This window comes from Dendrobium catenatum, unplaced genomic scaffold (genome assembly GCF_001605985.2).
Source record: "Dendrobium catenatum unplaced genomic scaffold, ASM160598v2 fragScaff_scaffold_665, whole genome shotgun sequence".
Lineage (NCBI taxonomy): Eukaryota > Viridiplantae > Streptophyta > Magnoliopsida > Asparagales > Orchidaceae > Dendrobium > Dendrobium catenatum.
Window position 1 is genome coordinate 317,863 of NW_021319127.1, and position 25,042 is coordinate 342,904.

Consider the following 25,042-nt stretch of genomic DNA (forward strand, 5'->3'; position numbering starts at 1 on the left):
CAAGAAAATCCAATGTTTCTCTATAGAGTTGTCACTCTGAGGGTCCGTCAGTCTGACTAGCCATTATCCAATAAAGTCTACCGACCTACACACAATCATATAATGTTGTGTTTTTACTAATAAATTCCAACATGTATTATATATGTTAATATGACAACAACAAATTATATAACTAATAAGATTTACAGCAAGAATGTCATGCATTATATTAAACATAATTGATATATATGAATTAGATTCTTTACCGCATGAATCATTTCAAATGATAAGAGCTAGTGCATCAATAAATTAATGTGACATTTTTTCTACTACATGACACTTTTAATTATGAGCAATAAACAAGATTTTTAACATGCACACACCCCTTCGAAATTTAGAAAAGCCAGCGTCGAGTGCTTCCCTCGAGCGGTTTTCAAAAAATAAAAAAGTTCAAATGAAATTTGTAAGCATATCTTCATAAAGTATATTGATTTTTCATAATACATATAAACAGTTTAGTGACTTATTGAATTTGAATATAAAAATCAACTGAAGCAAGACTAAAGTTGGGCACCCCTTTAAAAAATTTTAGCTACGTCGGTGCATGCACAATACTATTAAATAAACATAAAGAATAAGACTGACAACCTAATATTTAGAAATCCAACACAATAAATAAGGTTAACGCCCCTAACAAAGAAGGATATGTCTATCTAATAATAAATAACTTCTTACCTTTACACAACCAACATAAAGCTCCAAATCTACATGAGAACAACTTGAAAATCCTACAAACAACAATCATAATTTAATGCCCAAAATAGCATCTAAAGACTCTAATACTTGAAACATAAACTTTGCACACTTCAAGCTTAATTACCTATATTAGATATCATTAATTAAGCCTAAATTATTTAGGCCAAAAATGATCAAGTTGAATGCATCTAAATAACCTAGATTCTATAATCTATGAATTAAAGCATAAAGTAGAAATGAGAGCCAGCAAATTATAAATAAGAAAAAAAAATACAAAATCATATAAGTATATATAATCAATTAAAATCTAACACTACCAATCCAATCTATAACTTCACACAGCAATAATAATAATATTAACTTACACTCAATCGGCGGGGAAATGAAGAGGAGGCACTACAGGAAAACTAGCTATTACCGGCGGATATAATCCGACGGAATTCCTAGATTTCCGGCGCATTTACTGCGGATTTTTGTGCACCGGTTTGGTTCGCGTCGGAAAATACCTTCGGACGTTTATAAGACTCCAGAAAACTTTCCGGCGCCATCTCCGGCGCATTACCGGCGCAAAAAATGCTAGCTAAACCGGTGTTTTTCAACCGTTTATTCCGGCGATATGTGCGCCGGAAGTTTACGACGTATATATCCGACGAAAACTATCGGCGGACAAAACGCCGTAGGTTTGCCATAAATAAGCTACGGCTTGTTTCCGGCGAATAATTGGCGCCAGAAAACGCTAGCGGATACGACGCCGTAAGCAACGGTGGGCGACGATGGAAACAACGGAGATGCGAGAGAAACGAAAAAATGAAATGAGCAACCAGAGGGGCTCGGGTTCTGAAATAGGGCTTTCGCTGGCGGATTTTCCGGCGTCCCAGACGCCGACAAACATTCTGGAGCATTTTGCGCCGATTTTAAGTCGTTGAGTTTAAAAACGCCGGCGTATTATCCGCCGGTAACTGCGTCGGATATTTTCAGCCGTAAAGTGCGCTGAAACCAGTAAAATGCTGGTATATTCCGCCTTTTTTACCAGTGCATTAGTCGTCGGAACTTTTCCGGCGGAACATGCGCCGGAAAAAACGCTGTAAATTTTCCTTCGCACTATGCGCCGTTACAGATGCCGTATTTACCGACGCAAATTATTCCGCCGGAATATCCGGCGGTAATTGCGTGTTTTCCCGTAGTGAGGAATGCTCAATCTTAATCCAAGAGGAAGAAAATAGAAAGGGTTTCTCTATAGTCATTATTGTGTCGAAGGGAAAAAGAATGAGTACCTTCACTAACAGTGACAACGAGAAGGAGACGACAAGGAAGAAGAGAAAAAGGTTCGACAATAGAGAATACTGGAGCTGTAGTTAGCGCAGCTTTAATATTATCAAAACTTCCTTGCTGTTCGCTAGCCCAAAAGAAGACCCTCGATTTGAGAACATCTGTTATGGGTGCTGTGATGAGGCTAAAACCTTTTATGAACCTTATGTAGAAATTGGCCAAACCGTGGAAGCTCCTTATTTATGTGAGAGATTTTGGAACTGGCCAATCGCTTATAGCTGCTATTTTGAGGGGATCGGCACTCATACCTTCAGCTGTAATTATGAACCCCAAAAAAGAAACTGATGTAGTAGAAAACTCACATTTAGTCATGTTCAGGAATAGTTTGTGCTTTCTCAGATTTTCAAGAACCCCTTCTAAATGAATTAAGTGTTCCTCTAATGTGCTGTTATAAACCAAAATATCGTCGAAATACGCCACACAACAATGGTTAAGGAACGGTCTCAATACCTCATTCATTAACCTCATGATTGTGAACGGAGCAATACACAGCCCAAATGGCATCACTCTCCATTCGTATAGACCTTCTCACATTTTAAACGTGGTCTTTCATTCATCACCTGGCCGTAGTCGGATTTTGTGATACCCACTACGTAAATCAAGTTTGGAAAATATTTTTGCACCCACTAGTTTTTCCATCATTTCTTCCATCCATGGCATTAAAAAACGAAACTTCACTGTGATTTTATTTATTTCTCTACTGTCGACGCACATCCTCCAAATCCCATCTTTTTTTGGGACCAATATTGTCGGTACTGCGCAAGGACTTAAACTGTGTTGTATCACCTGCTTGTCTAATAACTCGTTAACTATCTGTTGTAGAGCCATATTTTCATTTGGCCTGAGTCGGTAATGCGGAAGATTCGGCAGAGTTGCACCAGGTACGAAATCAATTTGATGTTGAATTTCCCTCATATGTGGCAGCTTTGTGGGCAATTTATCAGTGCAAATATCCGAAAATCTGCTTAGCATATCAGTTTTGGTTATAGTAATTGCTCCTTAGAAGTAATGGATGAGGCTTCCTTTACTATTAAGGCCATCATATTTGCATACTCCCTCCAAGCATTCATAAGGCAGTAGCGAACAGAACAAACAGAGCATTACCTTTCTTGGGAGCTTTAGCTTCTAGCCCAGAATTGTGAGCGCAGCCAGTGGCCTTTCCAGTCAAACGAGTAAGTGTTAGCATTGTAGTCATATATATCTCCCATATCATATTTCCATGGCCTGCCCAAAATGATGTGGCATACGTCCATGTCTAGGACATCGCATAATACTTCACTAACATAATGTTTACCGATTAAGAAGGTCACTTTGTATAATTCTGTCACAGACATTTCAACTCCCTTCTTGACCTAGCTGATCTTGTATAGATTGGGATTCTTTGTGGCTTTAAGCTTCAAGGCTTGAACCATGGCACGTGAAACCACGTTCTTAGTGCAGCCACTATCTACTAATAAGTCACACACCTTTCCGCCAATTGTGCACTTGGTTCTAAATAAAGCATTTCTTTGGAACGTGGGTTTTGGTGCTAACAACAACTTCTCAAGCACACAAACTAATGGTTCGTCGACATCAGCTTCCACGTCTTCTTGGTATTGTTCAGGTTCTATGCTATGTTCGCCCGACTCTTCCTCCCCTTCAGCATCGATTAGTTGCAATTGCGGTTGTGAGGGACATTCATTGGACTTGTGTCCTTGTTGGAAGCATCGAAAACACTTAATGTTTGAGGGCATAGCATAAGGATTCTCCTTGGCAACTATCTTGCTCCATCTCGCCATTCTAGCGTCAACAGCCCGACCCAATGAATTTGGTGCTTCGACGGCTCCTGAAGTTGAGATTTGCTATTTTCCAACTGGAGATCCAGCATAACTTGAAATTCTATTGTTGTCAGTGGGTTGTTCCAGCACTGACAATGCTCGCCTGAATTTATGGCTCCTGCTGTGTCGAAGTACTTGCATTTTAACTTTCAAGGCATAATTAATAGCTTGAGATAATGACCATATGGTGTTCAGTTCCAACTTATCTTGGATTGCCTCTTTTAAACCACTGATGTATCATGCTACTAACTGATTAGTTATTTCATTCAAATTATTTCTAGCACTTAAACGGTAGAACTCCTCGGTGTAATCGTTGACAGAACGATTACCTTGGCGACAATGCTGGTACTGTTGGTATAGCATTTGTTCGTAATCAGTCAGAAGATAATGCCCACACAATAACTGTTTCATCCTCCGCCAGTTTCTCACCGGCCCGCGACCTTCCCTCTACCGCGATTGCAACACCTGTTGCCACCACGCACTAGCTACTACCTTGAGCCGACAGGCCACATACTTCACCTTCTTGGTCGGTTCAATTTCCATATATTCGAAAAAGGTTTCAACCGACCTCTCCCAATTCAAGTAGTCTTCAATGTGCAATTTCCCATCAAAATATGGTATATCTAATTTGACCCGAAATTCATTGTGAGAACAGTTTACCTCTCTCAGACGCCTTTGCTGGTGGTTTGGCAACCCTTCATCGGATTCAGAGAGTTCTAAATTTTGATATTCCTTGGCTTCTAAGTCCGAATCGGAAGCTTCTATCACCTAGGATTCCCGTTGGTGAAGCTGCTCAGCTTCTACTCCTCGCCTTGCTACCGGCACATTTCTGTTGGGAATCATCCGATCCAAAAAGATGGTAATTTCCCGTAGCTCCTGGCGTACCTCTTCGTAGAACCGATTCAAGTCGTTTTCCAGCTCCTTCGTTCGACGCCCCAATCCATTGTGCGCCGCCCAAAGAGCCTCTAGGCTGTTATCACTGTCGGGAGCCACCCGCCTGCTGCTCTCGACCATCTAGCTCTGATACCAATACTGAGGTAGGATCCAATGATAGAGGCACATGCAAACAGAAAATCAATGGAACATTAAAAGCTTGCAAGAGTTGTATCTTCTTACAGCATACAATATATTAAAGCTGTAAAAACTAAGTATATTCTTGCAGCATACAGTATATCAAAGCTAGCACAAGACAAGAGGACTAAAACGGTAAAAGCAGCTAAAAAGCTAAAAAGTAAAACATGTGACGTGGTATTAAAATTAGCAATTGTAAGTGGAAGTGGCACTCATCCAACTAACTAAAGCAGCACTGGGATAACTTGTTCAGCCTGAACAAGGTGATAAGCTCCGATGTTATAATGCTCCGCATCAGATGTCGTTCGATCCGCTCACATGCGAAGGTCGCAAAGCGCTCGTTCAATTTGCTTGCATGCGAAGGGGGTGCTCGACGATTAGCTCGTTTAGTGTTGTGCCTGGATTGGGTCAATTCGATTTGATTATAACAATAAATATGATGTAGCTAGCATTGACAATGGATAACATGGTCACACATATAGCTAAAGTTCACCAAATGGCAAAGGTCATGTGGACTAGCAAACTATAAATAAAGTTGACATTTAACTAATTCAGATGAATTACATCTTCATAAAAATAGAAAACTCTCACCGACAAATAAAAAATTGAGCTGCCTAAGATATTCTAAATACCTTTGAAAAATAACTCGATTTATCTAAATTTCAATCCTTTACATGAGAAATTTAAAAATTATTTTACAAACAAAAGTGTTTTTTTTTTTTTTTTTGCAGACACATTAAAATATCGAATGCCAACTTCAAACTTTCCGGGAAAATAACCGCAAGGAAATCAGAACCTTTTCCGTTGTTAAAAAAAAGATATCTTCAACGAGTGTGCTGATCAGATCGAAGGGAATGACAGGAAAGCAGAGATTACTCATAAGAAAATCGAGATTCTCCCGCCACGTCCCCGCCTTCCGGGACCCAAATCCCCCGCCGGAGCTATGCAATTTACTACCAACAATGGCGGCTCGTCTTGTGTCGTCAGCAACAACAAACAGAGCAACGGAATCCAGATCTTGCTGCCGAAAGAAGCTTCCTTTCTTTCATCACTTTCCTCTCCGTTCTTCACTCTCTTCCCGCTCACTTACAATCACCAAAATTCCATGGCGCCTTTCTTTCTCCTCCTCTTCTCCCTCTCCACCGCCGCCGTTGCCGCCACCACCGCCACAGCTACTGCCGACAGAGTCCGGAGAATTCTCCACGAGCCACTTTACCCCATCCAGTGGACTCCTCCACCTCCGCCTTCTGACGATCCTTACCCTTCAACTGAATCCCCTACGCCGCCGTTCCATCCCTCTGATACGCATCACTCTAACTCCGGTCCCACAAAACTCGCCATCGGCGTTTCTGTCTCCGTCTGCACGGTGGCAATTCTATCCCTCTTTGCATACTTTATCTACCGCCGGCGAGCTATAAACCAGCCGGAGTCGCGAAAGCTCGTTGTCCATTCTCCCCGCTTCGCGGCTCCCGACCGCCCTGTCGCTGCCGCGGACTTCCTTTATCTTGGGACAATGGAGCCCACCGTCCCCGACGCACAGCGATTAAGTGCCGAGTCGAACGGGTCTCCCTATCGTAAGCTCAGCTCGGAGATTGAACGGGTCGTGGAGATGCGTCACCCGAGCCCAGAGCTTCAGCCACTTCCGCCGCTTCGCCAGCATCCTCCACCGCCGCCACCGCCGGTGTTGGCGGCCTCCTCCGATGATGACACATATTATACGCCCAAGCGCTCTGCAGCTTCGAGAAACAGTGAGAGCCCCGGGAGCCCTAGATCTCACCGGAACCAACCCGATTCTATCGCCGGTAAGGAGGTTCCTCGGTCCCGGAGATCTTCTCCAAGGATGCAGATATCTGATTACTCGCCTTCTGATGTCAAACGCGAGATTTCGCCTAACACTCATCCTCCTCCGCCGCCGCCTCCACCACCTCCTCCTCCTCCTCCGCCTCTCACTCCGAAGACGGAGAAAATTACTAAACTGCCACCGCCATCGATTCAGCCTCAGTTTAACAGAGTAATTAGCGAATTAAACGAAGTTGTTAATTCGCCATTGCCGTCATGGCCGTCATCAAGACGTCAGCTTTTGAGGCCCTTGCCGCCGGAGGATGCTGCTCGTGCTGACGTGCAGCGTTCAATTAATGCTCGGCTTGTCAGTGGTGGCGGGAGTTCGTCTTCGAAGCCCGTTGACGATGAAGAGGGCGATTTAGATAGCGAGGAAAAGCCTAAGCTAAAGCCCTTACATTGGGATAAATTCCGGGCAAGCTCTGATCGGGCAATGGTTTGGGACCAGCTGAAATCTGATTCATTTCAGTATGTTATTCAAAATACCCCGCCTTCTTTTCTATTATTCTATAAGAGAAATTCCAACAAACATCTGATATGCATGCTTTTCTTCCTCCTTTTATTTTCAGTTTGAATGAAGATATGATTGAAGCTTTGTTTGTGAACAATTCGACTGCTCCCCCTCCAAAAGAACAGAGCAGGAGAGCGATCCTTCCACCATTGAAGCAAGAAGATAGAGTGCTCGATCCAAAGAAGTCGCAGAACATTGCGATACTCTTGCGAGCATTGAATGTGACAAGAGAGGAAGTATCTGAAGCTTTGTTAGATGGTAAGCGTTATGATTTAGGGTTTACTTTGATATTGTTTTCCTCCATACTTAAAAAATTAAGCTTCACGCTCACCATTTTGTCTTCACTTTTCTTATGAAATCTCTGAAACTTGCTGGTTTAGGACTATTTGAGTCTTGACTACAAGGTTATAGCTTACAGTTGATTATTTAACTTAGTCTTATTTTTATTTCATTCGCCTTTTATGGATCATAGATTTTTATTTTGCTGCAATGGGTTAAAATCTATGGCTCGAGCTTTGTAAGCATCTACCTGTCACCATGTTAGATTATATTTTTTGGGGGAAGAATTAATTAGGAATTCCATGAACTGTCGTAACTCAAAAAGACAACTTATTGAATAAATCATTCAAAGGAACTCCATGTTGTTTTTGTCTACATGTACCTAATTTGTTTGTACATCACTTGTGTTCATGAGATTATTCTCTGAAACTTTTTTAATAGGTTTATTCCTATCATGCTTACATGTTACCCATGCCATCATGCACCATTGAATATCTATTCTGGCACCCACCGAGGCTTAGGTTGGTTGGTGGGCGAGCACGGTTGGGAAACCCCTATCCCGGGTTCAAATCCCCCCTACTACGGTCTCGCCTCTTCAGTGGGAAAAAGCAAGCGTGGGCCCAATGCTGGTGGGTGGCCTCACTAGGTTCTGCTGAGGGATTAGTTATGCCGCTAAGTACTCCATTTGAAGTAGCCGCAAATAGATACCCCCGTTCAAAAAAAAAAAGAAAAAAAGAGTATCTATTATGGCAGGCGTTCATTGACTTTTGTCTTTTTATATAACACTTGAACTGATATATTTGCTTGTTTTTTTTTTCCATTGAGAGACACATAACATTAGAATGCAACTCAAGCATATCAAATATTCTTATGAATTTCCTTCAGCCAGTTTATAATTTGACAAATCATTAAAAATATGTAAAAATAAATCATTTTTTAATGGATGCATCCTTCTACTCATCTTTTTTTCAAAAATCCTATAGCAAATGGAATGGCATGGTATATATACTGTATGCAAAAAACTAGATATACGCAATCAAGTATCACAGTAATGAAGAAGGGCATGCCCATAGAAAATTAGAAAATGTAAGATGTAAACGATAAACGAAATGCAAGACAAAGTTCAAAGTAAATGACATAAAGGACATGTTGCAGCTAGGGGGAGCATTTTTTAAAGAGGCAGCCCATAAATAATATGAAATATTCTTATTACATAGAATATTCTACACGGCCATAGATGTAGAAGAATTCATATTTGCAAAACATTAAATCTTTGTCTGTGTTGTTCTTGTGATTTGTCTTTTGTTCTTTTATTTATGTTCTTGGAGTGAGTATTAAAGTCCGGTTCACGAGGAACAATCAGAGCGATGGTTCTGGTAGAAGGAAAATTGAGGGTGAAATATTTGATGGATTTGAGTTTTGTTTCTAGACTATATAGATTAAAGATAATCATTCAAAGAAGTTGTGTCAACCTCTTTGTTGTGGTAGCAACTAACAGGGAAGAAACAGATAACTAGCAAGAACAATGAAACAATAAACACTAAAAAGTGAGTATATTCAGTATATCAAAAACTATCTTCCTGAAGCTTCAACCTGCCTCATATAGGAGGGGATGCATTACTAAGAGAGTGCTAAACAGCTGAAAAAGTGCGAGTGTCCTCTAATACTATATTTAGTAGTATAAGTAGTGGGAATATGCAGCAAACGGTAAAAGAAATAATGCTCTAGGTGTGATACTCCTGCAGCATAACTTGAGAGGAAGATTCCACATCAGTTCTCCTCCGCTATAGAAGGATTCGTATCCAACGAATCAATTTCAACAACTGTCGAATCAGCTGGATGGTAGGAACTGATGTCCGCGACGTTGAATGTGGAGGACGTCAAGACGTCGGCCGGAAGTTCCACTTCATATGCATTATCGTTGATTTTGTGCTTGATAGCTACTGGACCAATCTTCCTTGGGGCGAGCTTCGAGTAGGTGCCGGCTGGAAATCTCTCTTTCCGTAAGCGCACCATGACCATGTCACCAGGCTGGAAAGTCTTGAAGCGGCGATGTGCATCAGCCTTTTGTTTGTACAACTCATTTGAAGCCTTTAAGGTGTTGCGAACATTGTCCAACATTGTCTTGAAATCCTCCGCTAGCTTGGTGGCCGCCGGGTTTTGGCACTTAGGTAGAACGGCGACGTCTACAACATGATTAGGAGGTTTAGTGTAGACAATATTAAATGGACACATACCAGTGGATCTGTTGGGCATGGAATTGTATGCGAATTCTGCCTGACTCAGAATGTCGTCCCACTTCTTCGGATTGTCCTGCACCAAGCATCGCAACATATTCCCGAGCGTGCGATTCACCACCTCGGTTTGACCATCCGTTTGAGGGTGATATGCTGAGCTTAATTTGAGTTCTGTTTGTAGTTGCTTCCAAAGCTCTCTCCAAAAATGACTAACGAACTTGACGTCGCGATCGGAAGTGATGCTTCTCGGGAGGCCATGCAGGCGAATAATCTCCCTGAAAAATAATCGAGCAATGCCAAGTGCATCTGACGTCTTCTTGCAAGCTATAAAATGAGCCATCTTGGAAAACCTGTCAACCACCACCATGATTGAATCGACGCCCCTCTTCGTTCTTGGAAGTCCAAGGACAAAGTCCATACTAAGATCTTTCCCATATTGAACTCGGAACAGGCAACGGACTATATAAACCGGTGTTTTGGCTATGGCCTTTGTACACTTGGCACACCGGGCCGTTTTGTACATACTTTGCAACATCCCTCCGCAAATGTGGCCAAAAGAATCGCGCCGCATTTGTTCTACTGTCTTTTCTCGGCCTAAGTGAGCTGCCATTCCTCCTTCATGCATCTCACGCAGCAACTGTAAACGAACAGAGGAGATAGGGACGCATAACGAATTCCCCTTGAACAAAAATCCATGACGTAAAGTGTAGTCATCCACGGGCTGTCCACTGGAACATCTCTCCCAAGGGATAGCAAAATCCCTGTCCGTGCAATAGAGATCTTTGAGAGTCTCTAAACCAGTAATTTCTGTTTGAAGCTGGACTAGGAGAGCGGAGCGCCTACTCAAGGCGTCAGCAACACGATTCTACTGCCCGGATTTATGTTTAAGTACAAAGCTAAACTTTTGTAGAAAGACAAACCATCTAGCATGCATTCTATTGATATTTTTTTGGGTATTCAGAAACTGTAAAGCTTTATTATCGCTGTATAGAATAAAATCATTATGCAAAAGATAATGCTCCCACTGTTTAAGTGCTCGGATGACCGCATATAATTCTTGTTCATACGCCGACCACCTTTGTCTTGCAGGGCTTAACTTCTCACTGAAAAACTCCACCGGTCTATCGTCTTGCGAGAGCACGGCGCCCACTCCCACTGCCGAGGCGTTGGTATCCACATGAAAAGCCTTGTTAAAATTAGGGGCTGCTAACACTGGTGCTGAAGTAAGTGCCAATTTGATTGTGTCGAAGCTTCGCTGCTGCTCGACTCCCCATTTAAAAGTACTGGCCTTTAGGCAGTCGGTGATTGAGGCCATAATTATGCTAAATCCGCGGATGAACCGTCTATAAAAATTGCTAACCTGTGAAAGCTACGAATTTCTGTCAGAGAGCTGGGTTGCGGCCACTGTTGTATAGTGAGAATTTTATTGGGGTCCATTCCAACACCTTCAGCCGACACAATGTAGCCCAAAAACTGCACCGAACTGGTAGCAAATTCGCACTTGGACTTGTTCAGGTATAACTTATGGAGTCGCAGCACCTCTAGGACCTCCTGCAAATGTTTCCAATGTTCTACCAAGGATGGGCTGAATACCAATATGTCATCAAAGTAAACCACATAGCACTTGCCCAATAACAGTTTTAGCACTTCTGTCATCAGCCTTAAGAACGTTGCCAGGGCATTGCACAGGCCGAAAGGCATAACCCTCCATTCAAACAGGCCATTGCGAGTTTTGAAAGCGGTTTTCCACTCGTCGCCCGGTCGAATTCGGATCTGGTGGTACCCGCTTCTCAAGTCGAGCTTTGAAAAGACTTTGGCCCCCGCCAAATAGTCTAGCATGTCTTCCAACCTTGGAACCGGGAAGCGATATTTGAGGGTGATTTTAGTGATAGCTCGACTGTCAATGCACATTCTCCACGATCCATCTTTCTTTGGCACTAAAAGTGCCGGCACTGCACACGGACTTAGACTAGGCTGAATAAGCTGCTTATCTAATAGCTCGTCCACAATTTTCTGAAGTTGAAAGTGCTCTGTTGGGGTCATTTTATAATGTGGCAAGTTTGATAGTGAGGCCCTGGGAATTAAATCTATTTGGTGATGTATTGACCGCATGGGTGGTAATTCATGAGGTAGGCTTGCTGTAACTATGTCTGAAAATTCATCCAGCAACTGTGCCAATTCCGGTGGGACGCTGACAGGTTTGATCTCCCGATTTTCTTCAGCAATTAAAACTACAAATATTGACTTCAACTCCCTACCAGTCTTTAACAGGGTATTGCCAGAAACAATGCAAAGAGCAGGACGCCGTTCAACATCTTCGTCGGTTGAGCGCTGTGTCGTAGGCAATAATCGTAATTTACGACCTTTCCATTCAAATGAATAAGCATTAGCTCGCCCGTCGTATATGACACCAGTATCAAATTGCCATGGCCAGTCCAGAATTAAGTGGCATACGTCCATATCAAGGACATCACATAGTATTTCAATATTATAATGCTTTCCAATTGAAAAATTTACCCTGCACATATCGGACACTTGAATGTCCATGCCTTTCTTAACCCAGCTAATCCTATAAGGATTCGGGTTCTTAGTAGTCTTAAGCTGCAATGCGTTCACTACTACCCTCGAAATAATATTTTCGGTACAACCATTGTCAATCAAAAGATCACATACCTTCCCTTTTATAGTACATTTGGTCCTGAAAATAGCATTGCGTTGGGATTTAGTGTGTTGGTTCGGTGCGAGCAGTAACTTTTGGAGAACGCACACGACAGGCTCCCCATCATCTCCAGGTATTTCCTCGTATTCTTCTTCATCTTCAACTTCTGCCGACGGGTTAAGAAGCTCCGACTCTCCCTCAAGAAGCTGTAATTGCTGACGATTCGGGCATTCATTGGACTTATGGCCTGGCTGGAAGCACCTTAAACATTTCAATGTGGTTGGTCTGCTATAAGGATTGTCCTTGGCTGGAGCTTTCATCCGATTTGCAACTTTGTTGTCAGCAGCTTGCGGAGGCGAGGTGGTCACAGTTGAAGCCTTAGAAACAGATTTTGAACTGCTGCTTTGATTAGGCGCTTGCCCCCTATTGTCTGAAGTGGCGAAGTCATTAAAGTGGCGACGGGGTGGCATGGGGCGAACTAGTCGGTTGAGCTGCATTTCTGCTTTCAGTGCGAAATTGACCGCTTGCGACAGTGACCATACCGAATTCAACTCCAATTTGTCCTGAATGGCCTCCTTCAGTCCGCCGATGTAGCGAGCAACTATTTGATTAGCAGTTTCGTTCAGATTGTTGCGAGCACTGAGGCGGTAAAACTCCTCGGTGTAATCGCTCACACTCCTCTGTCCTTGCTACAATGCTGAAATTTCATATACATTATTTGGTCGTAATCTGTGGGTAAATAATGGCTCCGCAAGAGTTGCTTCATCCTTGCCCAACTTCGGACATTGCCTTTTCCTTCCCGGTGCCGAGCTTGTAACAACTGCTGCCACCACGCACTCGCACCACCTCTTAATCCGCAAGCTACATGCTTTACTTGATTGTCTTGAGGAATGTCCATATATTCAAAGAACGTCTCCACAGCACGTTCCCAATCCAAAAAATCCTCTGTGTAGTTTTCCATCAAAAAATGGAATGTCCATTTTTACTCGGAATTCCCCATGCTGTCTCGGCCAAGCCTCCTGGCGATGCCGAGGGGGTGAAAGGTATTGTGGGATGTCTTCCTCACCTGGATCCGATACATCCTCCTGCTGCTAGACAGCCGGATCGACGTCTGAGTCCGATAACTGCGGCACCTCCATCCGCGCTCGTCGACCGCCCCTGCCTCGCCGGGGAGCTGTTCTATAGATTGGAGAAGTAGGTGGTTGTGGCAGTTGAACATTGCCGCCTCCGCCCTTGATACTTTGAAACTCCAATCGCACTTTTGTGGTGAATCGACGAAACTCATTCTTGAGTTCCTCCAACTGTTTTAAGGATCAGTGATTGATTCGCCCACAAAGCGCCTTCGCCCTGATCGTCGTCAAGAGCGGGTCGTTTACTGCTCTCCGCCATGGCTGCCCCAACCTTTGCTCTGATACCAATCGTGCTGTGGTAGCAACTAACAGGGAAGAAACAGAGAACTAGCAAGAACAATGAAACAGTAAACACTAAAAAGTGAGTATATTCAGTATATCAAAAACTATCTTCCTGAAGCTTCAACCCGCCTCATATAGGAGGGGATGCATTACTAAGAGAGTGCTAAACAGCTGAAAAAGTGTGAGTGTCCTCTAATACTATATTTAGTAGTATAAGTAGTGGGAATATGCAGCAAACGGTAAAAGAAATAATGCTCTAGGTGTGGTACTCCTGCAGCATAACTTGAGAGGAAAATTCCACATCACTCTTTCAAGTGAGAAGACGTAATCTGTGTCCAATGGATTTCAGGGGATCTTAAGGCACAAGATAGTGTTAGTTTAGCTTCATATTGGATAATTAAAAAATATTTTATATTGAAATACTAAATAGTTGGTCTTTAGTTAGGTAATTAAGATTTTGTACTGAAAATGTATTTGACCATTGATGTATTGGGCCCAATTTTCTTCATTATTTGATTCACACTTTCCAACAAATGCTATTTGATCCCAGACCGTGCAAGAAAATGTGATCGACGGGCATACATCGATAGGTGCTAATTTGTGCAAGCAACAGGAAAAAGTATTACAAAGGATAATTTCTTCGTAAAAAGTAGTTTGTCTTCTTACATACCTTTTGTAACTATATATGTATTATCTCCACTGCTAGTAGTTGACTAATAAAGCAAACAAATAAAATAAGGGTAGTGTAATCTTGCTAATAGAAAAAGAAATAAGTAGAAATATAGTGCAGCCATAATCAGTGATGTGGTGTGCCTCAGGTTCACATAATCAACGACGTAGGCATTGTCATGTTATGGATGCGCAAGGAGGGATTTCCTCCGGGCACTTACTCTAAACTTAGCCCAAGAAAAAATTGTCCATTTCCCATTCTTCATCGCATTAACGACAATGACTACATCATTGACCTTCTGCCCAGCTTTGCATATCTTCTACCTTCAATGTAGCTGATATTTATGCATACAACCCCCCGACAATACGTCTACTGTCAGCACCTTGTCGAAAGCGAGTTCATCTGAGCCAGGGGAGAATTGATGTAGCTAATGTGAACCTAAGGCACACCACTTCATTGATTATGTCTGCACTACTCTATTTCTGTTTATTTCTTTTTCTATTAGCAAGAGTATACTACCCTTATTTTATTTGTTTGCTTTAATTAGTAATATAGTACTACTAGTGGAGGTAATACATATATAGTTACAAAAGGTATGTAAGAAGACAGACTACTTTTTACTAAGAAATTATCCTTATTATTGTTACATTGCTTCAGCTGATTAGTTTTCTTTCTCTGCTTTGCTAGTTTCTCTCTATCAAGCAGCCTAGTAGATGGAAGGCAATGATAACCTGAATGGAGAGAGGAAAAGAATTAAATACCGGGACTTCTGAAACCTTTGGTGAAAGTGGAAGAAGTTTTTGGTTGTCGTGACCCAATGGGTCTGCTAGTTCTTTGTGGGATATAATTGTGTTGATCAATTGAGTTGTACTATTGACTAAGATCTCAATTATGTCTGTCGAGCTAAGGCGTTGTGGATCCACTGAGTCAATTTTTTAGCCGTTTTTTTATACTACAGTTTTTTTTCCCACGGCGCCTCCGAACCAAATTTTTTAGCACTTTTTCATTTAGTTTTTTTTTTTTTGGTGCATTGTTTGGGTTGTAAACGTATGGTGGTTATGCTTTGGTGTATAAGAGAGTATGAAGGTTGTGAGAGAGTGCAGTGAAAAATCTGTACAATTTCTCCCCATTTTTTATAGTGAATTTTTTGGTGTGGTGTGACTCCATGATTTCTAGATTTTCCACTAAATTCTAGTGTTCTTCTCCGATATTTTTATCTTGTTTTTTTCTATTTGTTTACTCCCAACAAGGTTTATATGATGGTATCAGTGTATTTTAATAGGTTTGATGATTCTTTGATTATTTTTTTGGTGTATGTAGATGATATGGTTGTTGTAGTAGCTAGCATATAAGAAATCAACAAACTAAATGAAAAATTATTAGATGAGTTTGCAATGAAGGATTTAAGAGCTACAAAACAAGTTCTTGGGAGGAGGTTGGTTCATAATAAGAGAGCCAATATATTGATATTGAGAAAAGCAAGTTATACTCAGAATGCCTTAAATAGATTTGGGATGCAAGATTAATTATGAATTAATGTTTTTTTTTTTGCAAGCCATTTCAGTCTTTTAAAAGACCAATTACTCAAGAAAGATGAAGAACATAGATGTATGTCATAATACCATATGCCTTATATGTTGCCAGTCTTATGTATTTTATGTTTTTATCTCAAGTAAAACATAACACATGTAGTGGGAGTTGTGAGTAGGTACATGACTAATGTAGTAAAGCAAGTTGTCAAGTTGATATTTTGATATTTTAGAGGACGTCCTGATGCAGGACTTAATATCAAAGATGATAAAACAACTATGTAAGATGCTGGCTGGCATAGTGATGTTATTAGTTGGAGTATCAAATGGTTTTTTTTTCTGGGAATTGATGAAACCGGACACAATGGAGAAAAAGGATTCATGAAGCCGTCCGACGTAGTGGGATAAAGGCATGATGTTGTTGTTGTTTAAGGAATTGATGAAAAAATCAAGCAATATTTGTTTCTATGATAATCAGAATGTAATTGCAAAGAGTTTTGTCTTGCATGGAAGATGAAGTATATCAGTTGTAAGTATCATATTCATGAAAATTGATAACGTAAACAGCGAAAGAATTATTTTATTATTCATCTGTTATAATAGTACATAAAGCAGTATTTATAGAGTAGCCTGAAACCTATACTAAGCCTATTACAATCTTCTAGAAGACAAGTTTTCTTTATACAGGTACTCCAAGAATACACAAGTGTATGTGTTATTATGCCCCCTCAAGCTGATGGGCAACTTTGAACGGTCAGCTTGTCACGGAGGTATTGAAATCTTGGAATTGATATAGATTTGGTAAAAATATCAGCTATCTGGTCTGTAGTTGAGATAGGGAAAATCTGGACCGAGTTCGCCTGAATGTGATCCCGTATGAAGTAGTGGTCTATTTCAATATGTTTGGTCCTTGCATGAAAAACGGGATTGTTGGCGAGGGCAATTGCCGACGTACTGTCGCAATGTAGCTTTGTGGGAGGTAAGTCATGAATACCGAAATATGTTAAGAGCCTTCTAAGCCATAGAATATCTACGAGTGCAGTGGCAAGAGAGCGGTATTCGGATTCTGTAGACGAGCGAGCAACCGTGTGCTGCTTTTTAACACTCCAAGAGATGAGAGTGTTGCCGAGGTATGAGCAGTAGCCTGAGGTAGAGCGTCTGGTATCCTTGTCTCCAGCCCAATCCGCATCCGAGTATGAATGTAGCTCCATGCTGCCCTGCAAGATCGGTAAACCAAATGAGATAGTGCCTTTAATGTAACGAAGTAATCTGTGAAGGAGTACGAAGTGTTCCGATTCTGGATTATGCATGTGTTGGCATAATTGATTGACCGCAAACGATATATCCGGTCGTGTTATAGTTAGGTACTGTAGAGACCCCGTTAGTTGACTGTATACTTTCGGATCTTTTGGGATGCCGTGAGCTTTGTCAATTTCCGCAGGTTTGGATGTTGCTGGATTAGCCAAGGCTTTGCACGTACTCATGGCAGCATATTCTAGTATGGAAGCCGCATACTGAGTTTGTGATAGCATATACGAGTTTTGCTCTTTTGTTATCTTAATACCCAAAAAATGTGTGCCAATCCAAGGATTTTCATATCAAATTGTTTGTTTAACTGAGAGATGATAATGTCAAGTAAGGATTGATCATTCCCAGTTAGCAATATGTCGTCGACATATATAACCAAGTATAAGCGACTTTTGTTTTTATGAAGTATAAATAGAGACGAATCTGCTTTGCCCGGAGAGATGCCTAGAGTTTGAAGGAAGTTGGAGAAGGTTTGGAACCACTGACGAGGTGCCTGTTTAAGACCATAGATTGCTTTCTTGAGCTTACAGACATAGTCAGGGTGATGGGTATCCTCGAAGCCGATAGGCTGTCTCATGTAGATGGTTTCGTCTATGTTACCATGAAGGAAGGCATTCGTCATGTCAAGCTGATGCACATGCCACATATTAGTTATAGCAATTGTAAATAACATACGTATAGTTTGAAATTTAGCAACCGGGCTAAATGTTTCAAGGTAATTTAAACCGTATTGCTGATTGTTGCCTTGAGCAACTAGACGGGCCTTGAAACGTGCAATAGAACCATCTGATTTATGCTTGATTCGGAATGTCCAGCGGCTGCCTAGTACCGGACTTTGAGAAGGAGTAGGAACCAGCTCCCAAGTACCCTGTTTTTGTAGAGCATAAAATTCCTCTGCCATGGCACTTCTCCAGTGATGATGTTTAGCTGCTTCGGTGTATGAAGTGGGTTCGGAGATCTGGTCAGGCGGTGAGGATGTTTGCAGATGAAGCAGATTTAGTCTTTGGATAGGTTTTAGTGATCCGGTCTTATTCCTAGTAAGCATAGGATGATTAGAGCTAGGAGTTGGAAGTGGGATGTTATCGGGCGGCGGATCAGGCAGCTGCTGATGGGAGGAGGGTGATATTCGGCTGTGATTACTAAAGGTGTTAGAAGGCTGCGTAGATGCAGCTTCCCGAGAATTGGGCTTGGTATGGATGATATCGGATGTATTGGTAGAGGATTTGGATCTGGGCTGAATTGTATGGGTTACAGGTACAAGAAGAGATGGAGAGAGCTGAGGTGTAGACTGAGGTGGTGTAGTGGTTACTTGTTTGAACGGGAAGGTAAGTTCATCGAATACCACGTGTCTGGATGTAAACACTTTGTATGTGTTGATGTCTAGGCACTTATATCCTTTTGATATATGCGAGTAACCAAGAAACACACAGCTACGGGATCTTGGCTGCAGCTTGTTTCTTTGATTTGGTGGAATCCACGGGTAGCACGCACATCCGAACACCTTAAAAAAATTATAATCAGGTTGTATATGAAATAATATGGATACAGGGGACCTATAATCCGTAGTGACCGTAGGTAGCCGGTTGATAATGAAGGAAGCCGTGAGCACCGCATCAGGCCAAAACGAGTGAGGAAGCGAGGCAGTGGTGATCAAGGTACGAGTTGTTTCGAGGAGATGTCTGTGCTTACGCTCTGCTAGCCCATTCTGTTCAGGTGTGTATGGACAAGAAGTTTGATGTGCAATACCATGGTGATTAAGAAAATTTTTGAAGTTATGGTTTAAATACTCCGTACCTCCGTCAGATCTTAAACATTTTATTTGAAATTGGGTTTGTTTTTCAACAAATGTTTTAAATTTCTGAAAAATTTCAAAATCTTCTGATTTGTGTTTCATAGGAAAAACCCAGAAAAAACGAGAAAAGTTGTCAATGAAAACTACATAGTACAGGAAACCTTGATGCGAAGAAACTGGGACAGGACCCCAAACATCAGTATGCACAATGGCTAGAGGAAAGATGCACGATGAGTTTTATTTGAAAACGGTAACCTATGACCTTTTGAGGTCGTACAAACAGAGCAAAAAGACAATGTATGAAATATGTGAAGACGTTTATTAGAAGCAGACACAGCTTTGACTGTTCTTGAATGAGGATGTCCCAATCTTTGGTGCCAGAGGGTTGCGGCATTGGATCATGCTGTTAACGCCGTGGTGCCGGAGCTAGTCCTGTTGGCCGAGCGAATTGGGTATAGACCTTTGCGATTTGGACTCGGTAGCAGTGTTCTGTTTGTCTTCATATTCTTAATGGCAAAACCAGATGGGTTAAAGTTCACAGATACATTGTTATCTTGAGTTAAGTTAGAGATAGAAAGAAGATTATGCGATAAATGTGGAACATGAAGTAAATTGTTGAGTTGTAGCTTACGATACGGTGTTGGCAGAATACCATTGCTGGAGTGAGCAATGGATAGAGATCTGCCATCACCTATGGTAATGGTGTCGGTACCATTGTAGGACTGGACTTGCGAGAGATTGTCCACCGAGTTTGTGAGATGGGCTGAAGCGCCGGAATCAAGATACCAATCAGGGTTGTCGTTGTCTGTAGCTGCGACCATCGCTCTGGTAGAGGTATTTGTAGCCGCCGTGTCGGGAGGATTGACGGAGATGTTTAATCTGTGCCAACAGTTGTGTGCGAGATGTCCTCTTTTGCTACAGATCTGGCATTGAGGTATGTTTTGATTGGTGGATCGGGCTTGCTGTGTGGAAGATCTAGCACGTCCACGCCGGCCACGGCCCCTGTTTGAGTAGAGAGCAGTGGACGAATGTCCTAGAAGATTTTGACGAGCCGATTCAGATTGAAGATTTATTTCTTCTGTTATCAGTAACGAGTACAGCGTGTCAAGATCCATGGGGTTTTGCATTGCCCGAATGGTAGTCTTGAGGGCATTATATGATGGAGGCAAGCCATTCATCGTGTATAGGAGAACTTCTTCTTGATCAATCTTCGATCCGGCCGAGCTGAATATACTGTGTCATATTTTGCTGAAGATACTGTGTCAAGCGTATGCCAAATAGTTTGTCTACGATGGTTTTGATCTGCTGAAGATACTGTGTCATATTTTGTGATTTCATCTGGACGTTATGCAGCTCATTTTTGAGCTGAATAACGCGTGATCTATTTGACGAGCGGAGACGTTTTTCAAGCGTATGCCAAATAATAGATGTAGAGTCCAGATGAATAACATAGGAGAGGTGGCCGGAGAAACAGTGGAACAGAGCGCAGCCGCCAGGTTTTGATCCACAAGAACTCATTCTTGATATTTTTGATTGGGTTCTTTGCTGCCATCTTGAAGAGTCTTGTGCGTTGCCGGAGGAGATACCGATTGGGAGAGAAAAGATGCAAATCCGTTCGCTGTAAGTAGTTTCAGAACCTGTGATCTCCAAACAGGGTAGTTTTCCAATGATAGTTGCACCGGAACTATGATTTTTATGTTGGAGATTACAAATTTGAGGGATGTGGGAATGGTGAGGTTGTCATCAAGAAGCAGTTCTTGAATTTCTTCAGTTTGTGAGGACGAGGAAGTGTCCATGACTGAGCACAAGAGAGGATTGTCGGAGAGACAGAGAAGGGTCACCGGAGACAAGAACCGAGAGAAGGGACGAAAAAAGCGGTTTCAGGTAAAAGAAACCCGCTCTAATATCATGATAACGTAAACAACGAAAGAAATATTTTATTATTCATCTGTTATAATAGTACATAGAGCAGTATTTATAGAGTAGCCTGAAACCTATACTAAGCCTATTACAATCTTCTAGAAGACAGGTGTTCTTTATACAGGTACTCCAAGTATACACAGGTGTATGTGTTATTAAAAATGTTAGATGATGGAACTTTGACATTTGAGAAGACAATGTTGTTGAAGGTGACTCATATGATCGTCTTAGTGCTTAAATAATGTAAGGCCATAGCGCCCACTCACCTTCTAAGCAGGCTTATTAATACTGTTTGCCTTGGCAAGCGTCTTGTGTTATGACATCAGACATTGAGGTGAGTGCTTTTGCTTGATTTTAATAAATAGGTGATAGTGCTTTAAATTCTAAAGATGATTCAAATTTTCAAAATGATAATTTATATAACGTGAAAATAGAATTGGAAATAAGTTGATCAAATGCAGACGGAAGAACATACTTCTAAGGTAATAAATGTTGAAGGAGATGAGGATTAGTCTAAGAAAATGGATTCAAAGATAGAGCATTATGAATCCGATAATATAGAGGAGAACTATAAACAACACAACTGAATCCATATAGTAATAGATTGAACACTCAAAATTATATTTCGATAAATGCCACTATTATTAGTATTCCGAGTTGTTATCATCAAAGTGCCCATGAATACACTGCTTTTAAGGTTTTTTGACGTTTTCAACTAGTGATTTTCTCAAAACAGAATCTCTTGCTTCTCTCATTCTTAAAAGAAATCAACATTCTAGATGGCAGCTTTATAGAATCACTGTGCGATTACATTTTTGTTCTGTAATAATATAAGCAAACTATTTGCCTAAAAACCGGGTAATGTCATATGTCTGATTCTCAAACTTTGGCCTATGTTTTTCCATTCAAATTTATGGATAATGCAGAGAGAACTATTTTTAAATTTGTCATGCATATAAGTTTTATACATTGTTGTTATAGGAAATACTGAAGGCCTGGGGGCTGAGCTTTTTGAAACCTTAGTCAAGATGGCTCCTACTAAGGAAGAAGAGTTGAAGCTTAGGGACTTCAATGGCGATGTATCAAAACTAGGGCCTGCAGAGCGGTTTTTGAAGGGTCTTCTAGACATACCATTTGCTTTCAAAAGAGTCGATACAATGCTTTACAAAGCCAATTTTGAAACAGAAATAAAGTATCTGAGGACATCTTTTGGAACTCTTGAGGTAAAAGGATATGAAATACATTCTTACTTCAAATTATCACTAGTTTTCTTTCTTTTGATTGTTGGCAGGCGCTAAATTGAGGTTTTTCCATTAAATCATTTGTTCTTTTTGTTTTTCCAGGCTGCCTGTGAAGATCTAAAAAGTAGTAGGCTGTTTCTCAAGCTCCTAGAGGCTGTTCTCAGAACTGGAAACCGTATGAATGTTGGTACAAACCATGGTGAGGCTAAAGCCTTCAAGCTTGACGCCCTGTTGAAGTTGGCAGATGTGAAAGGGACAGACGGAAAGACTACTGTCCTACATTTTGTTGTACAGGAGATCATTCGCTCAGAGGGATTAGCTTCTGAAGCTACATCAGAAAATCTTCCCAACAAAAACATGGAGGAGGAGTACAAGAAGAAGGGCCTGAAAATCATCGCAGGCCTGAGCAATGAGCTTGGTAATGTCAAGAAGGCAGCCGGTATGGATACAGATGTCCTCAGTAGCTACCTCTCAAAGCTAGAGCTGGGGCTTCAGAAGATAAGATCGGTGTTACAGCTTGGAGAGTCATGTGAGCAAGGCCAAAAGTTCTTCGACAACATGAGAACTTTTCTTCAAGAGGGTGAACAGGAAATTGATTTGGTTAAGTCTGAGGTGAAGAGGGCGCTTCATCGAGTAAGAGAAGTAACTGAATACTTCCATGGGGATGCTGCGAAGGAGGAAGCTCATCCATTGAGGATATTTATGGTGGTGAGGGACTTCCTATCAGTTCTTGGTCACGTGTGCAAGGATGTAGGTAGATTGCATGAGAGGACAGTGATTGGCTCTGCAACTGCAAAGTCTTTTCGCTTACCCACAAGTTCTTCGCTGCCTGTCCATAGATATGTATCAAATCCAGCAGCAAATTCTGATGAAGACAGCTGATCAGCAGTGTTTGGAGTGATGGAGTCCAATTAATTTGAAATCAACAGGTTTAGAATTTGAATCGCATAAATGCTATCATGCCAGAGCTTTCGTGTATTATGTAGAGCTAATTAACATTACTTGAAGTGAATCTTTGTACAGTATAGAGAAGGAAGAGGATCCAGCTTTCAGCATAGCAGACACTGATCTCTTCTTGGAAGGTAAAGTCTTTTTACATCTTTTGTATTCTTTTGTTTAATATTTATTAAATTGTATTAAAAAGAAGCAGAAGATAGAACTGCCAATTGTTTTGATGGAATTTAATAGTTCAATAATATCGTGTAAAAGTAATTTGTTCTTACATATTTTCATTTTGAAGTTTGTTTTAGATAATATCTTTGTTTTAGCTAGTACTGCTATCAAGATCTGAAACAGTTCAATTAAGATTATCTCATGAACTCAAATAAGGAGCTAGATAAGTAGATATAATCGACCGTTTTGCAATTTGACAAATTGTAGAAGCTAAACTTCTTCAATGACAAGCTACAAACACATACTATGATCAGAAATCATTAAACATTTAATGAAGCACTCATGTGAAACTTGTAATCAAAGTTTTTTTTTTTTTTCTGACATTTTCCTGCCCATGGAACTACTCTGCCAACTCAAAGGCAGAAGCTGGGAAGCTGTCCGAAAGGCCGGTGCCTGTCTTGAAGGTGAGTTTTTCGGATGTGGGCTTCTCAAAATAGACTTCTACAACAGAGAGCCAGATCAGAAGTTCTTTAGTCTTAACACCAGTCAGCTTCTTCAACTTATACTTCTCAACAAAAGCAGTAACCTCCGGAGCATAAGACACAGCTCTCTTTATTGGCTTGAACACATGATCTTTCTTCTTCTTCTGAACCAGCCATATGAAGCCAGAAGTACGGTTATAGCCGAATTCCTCAATATCTTCCAAGGGAAAAAGACCCTTTGGAAGGCAGAGCTCTTCGAGCAATTCAATGGACTTCTTCCTGCAGATTTCATCGCCCTGAAAGACCTCAGCGCCCTCCCGGTGGCTGTCGACGATCGTCTGAGACGCCATTTCAGGAAAGAAAAATTTCAAACTTCAATGTTTGGTGAAATTAGAAACCCGAGGCCTGAGTGCTCTTGTAGTGAAGATAATGGTTAAGGCAGGAGTATATATAGATGGAGGGATTGGGATGTTTTAAGCTTAGGAGTTAGGAAGTTTGAATGGGCATGTAGTGGGAGGACGAAGGAGGAGTTTTGACTTGATCAACGTACAAAACTAGCCGTTAATGGTTGAAATGGACGGTGGTGATAGGAGATCATATCTGATGGCCGGCATATAAGGCTGTGTCAACACAGCTTTGTTTTTTTAAAAAAGAAAAATTTCACATCAGAACAGGGCTATTAATGTGTTTAAATATATGATTAAATGATAATGTGCTGTTTGATTATTTGATAAAACATAATTTTATTTTAAGGTTTAAAATAAAATTGAGTACAGCTAGCTTCAGCACTAGTGAGAGAGAAAGAAAAGAGAGCGAAGGTCGTCCATATGGAATGAATATGCAATCTTTTTTTATTTAATATTTTATTTTTAAGTATGCAATGTTAAATGAATACTTAATGGAGAATAGGTCAAGGCTTCGTTGGGTGGCTTTTTAATGTTTCTTAAAATAATTTTTTAGTAGAAAAAAAATTTATATTAAAAAGTTGTTTCAAACAAAGCCTTAGTTATTATTTCGTCATGAAAGATTGACAAAGTTTTGATAAACAGAAGGAATGAGTCAACTAAAATCTCTCTTCTCTCTTACTCTCTCCATGCT

At 41.0% G+C, this 25,042-nt stretch overlaps 2 protein-coding genes across 7 annotated transcripts; one reads left to right on the top strand and one right to left on the bottom strand.

Moving 5' to 3' along the window:
* The first annotated feature begins 5,714 nt into the window (after positions 1–5,714).
* Positions 5,715–24,013, top strand: LOC110114589 (formin-like protein 8). Of its 6 annotated transcripts, none has more exons than XR_003701045.1 (6): positions 5,715–7,259; positions 7,361–7,560; positions 22,090–22,331; positions 22,452–23,278; positions 23,373–23,431; positions 23,882–24,013. XR_003701045.1 is itself a non-coding variant. In XM_028695648.1 (5 exons), exons 1-4 carry the CDS (start codon positions 5,896–5,898, stop codon positions 23,229–23,231), a joined length of 2,586 nt encoding a protein of 861 aa, XP_028551481.1. In that variant the 5' UTR covers positions 5,715–5,895; the 3' UTR covers positions 23,232–23,278; positions 23,373–23,620. The 6 variants fall into 6 exon arrangements, 2 of the variants coding, with proteins under 2 accessions (XP_028551481.1, XP_020703178.2); XR_003701046.1 differs by having other exon boundaries at positions 23,886–23,991; XR_002305249.2 differs by having other exon boundaries at positions 22,452–23,431.
* LOC110114590 lies at positions 23,700–24,639 on the bottom strand. The gene has a single exon (XM_020847520.2). The coding sequence runs from the start codon at positions 24,292–24,294 to the stop codon at positions 23,863–23,865; it is 432 nt and encodes a 143-aa protein (XP_020703179.1). The 5' UTR covers positions 24,295–24,639; the 3' UTR covers positions 23,700–23,862.
* Between the last annotated feature and the right edge of the window lie 403 nt (positions 24,640–25,042).